Source organism: Echinops telfairi, unplaced genomic scaffold (assembly GCF_000313985.2).
Source record: "Echinops telfairi isolate 266 unplaced genomic scaffold, ASM31398v2 ScPeMD7_7468;HRSCAF=8506_0, whole genome shotgun sequence".
Taxonomy (NCBI): domain Eukaryota; kingdom Metazoa; phylum Chordata; class Mammalia; order Afrosoricida; family Tenrecidae; genus Echinops; species Echinops telfairi.
Genome location: NW_022111369.1, coordinates 95,320,053 through 95,320,944, shown reverse-complemented (window position 1 = coordinate 95,320,944; position 892 = coordinate 95,320,053). Strand labels below are relative to the sequence as shown.

The following is an 892-nucleotide window of genomic DNA, read 5'->3' as shown; positions in this document are numbered from 1 at the left end:
CTCTCGTGGAAAACCTTGCTCAGCACGTTGAACTCAGACAGGGCTTCTATATCTTCTTCCTCAGACCCTAGAACAGGGAAATCTACTTGGGTCTCATTGCCATCGGGTCAACTCTGACTCGGTGCTAAACCATAGACACCGGGGTAAGGTGAGCCTTCATGAAGACGCCAACACTACCCTCTTGGATTCCCTCCGATCCCACGATAGCAGAGGCTGGGAACTGACCTTTCGTACAACTCTTGGAGGAGGGAAACATTGCTGGAATGGATGGTTGGGTCGATTTCCAAGAATTCCAGGATGTGGTGTGGGATTGTAGCACCTTCCTCAATGAGCAGCGCCAGGTTGAAGTAGCCCTGGAAACAAGCCGCAGAGCAAGCCCATCAGCTCCCGAGAAGAGAGCGCAGACACGCAGCCCCCGGCCGGTGTCGACTGCTACACTTCTCTCACTCTGCTTTCTGCTTTCCATCCCCTTGAGCCAGATGGTTTTGTCATCGTCATTGATGAACTGCTTCCCTGAATAGATTCACCCAGGAAATGTATTTGCAGGAGAACCAAGAGGCTTTCAGACGATGCTGCATCCCATCTGCTCAGGAACCAGTAAACCCCCGGAGCTGTCCCTCCTGCAGACTCTCAAAGCAGAACTTGCTGGAACATGCGGTCCTGGTATCGTCAACACATCAGGCAATTCCCATCACTCATGGGCCAAACTCTGGGCCACCACCACCAGCATGCCCAAGACCCCACCCAATGCCTCTGTAGTTGGGGTATGAGAGGGCATTCGATTACAGCATCTCCCTTAAGCATTCAGAGCAACAGATGGGCACTTCTTTCTGCTTCCTCGGGCCCAGTGTGGAAGGCCTCCTCCTCTCATGATTCCTCTGGGCAGAAATCC

General features: G+C 53.0%; 1 protein-coding gene across 1 annotated transcript in view; it reads right to left on the bottom strand.

The window, feature by feature from the left end:
- Positions 1 to 892, bottom strand: part of SEL1L3 (SEL1L family member 3) — a 160,509-nt gene that overhangs the window by 26,677 nt on the left and 132,940 nt on the right. The window contains exon 20 of the mRNA XM_045284078.1: positions 226 to 353. Within this exon, the coding sequence (XP_045140013.1) occupies positions 226 to 353 (128 nt within the window). The remainder of the gene's footprint in view (positions 1 to 225; positions 354 to 892) is intronic.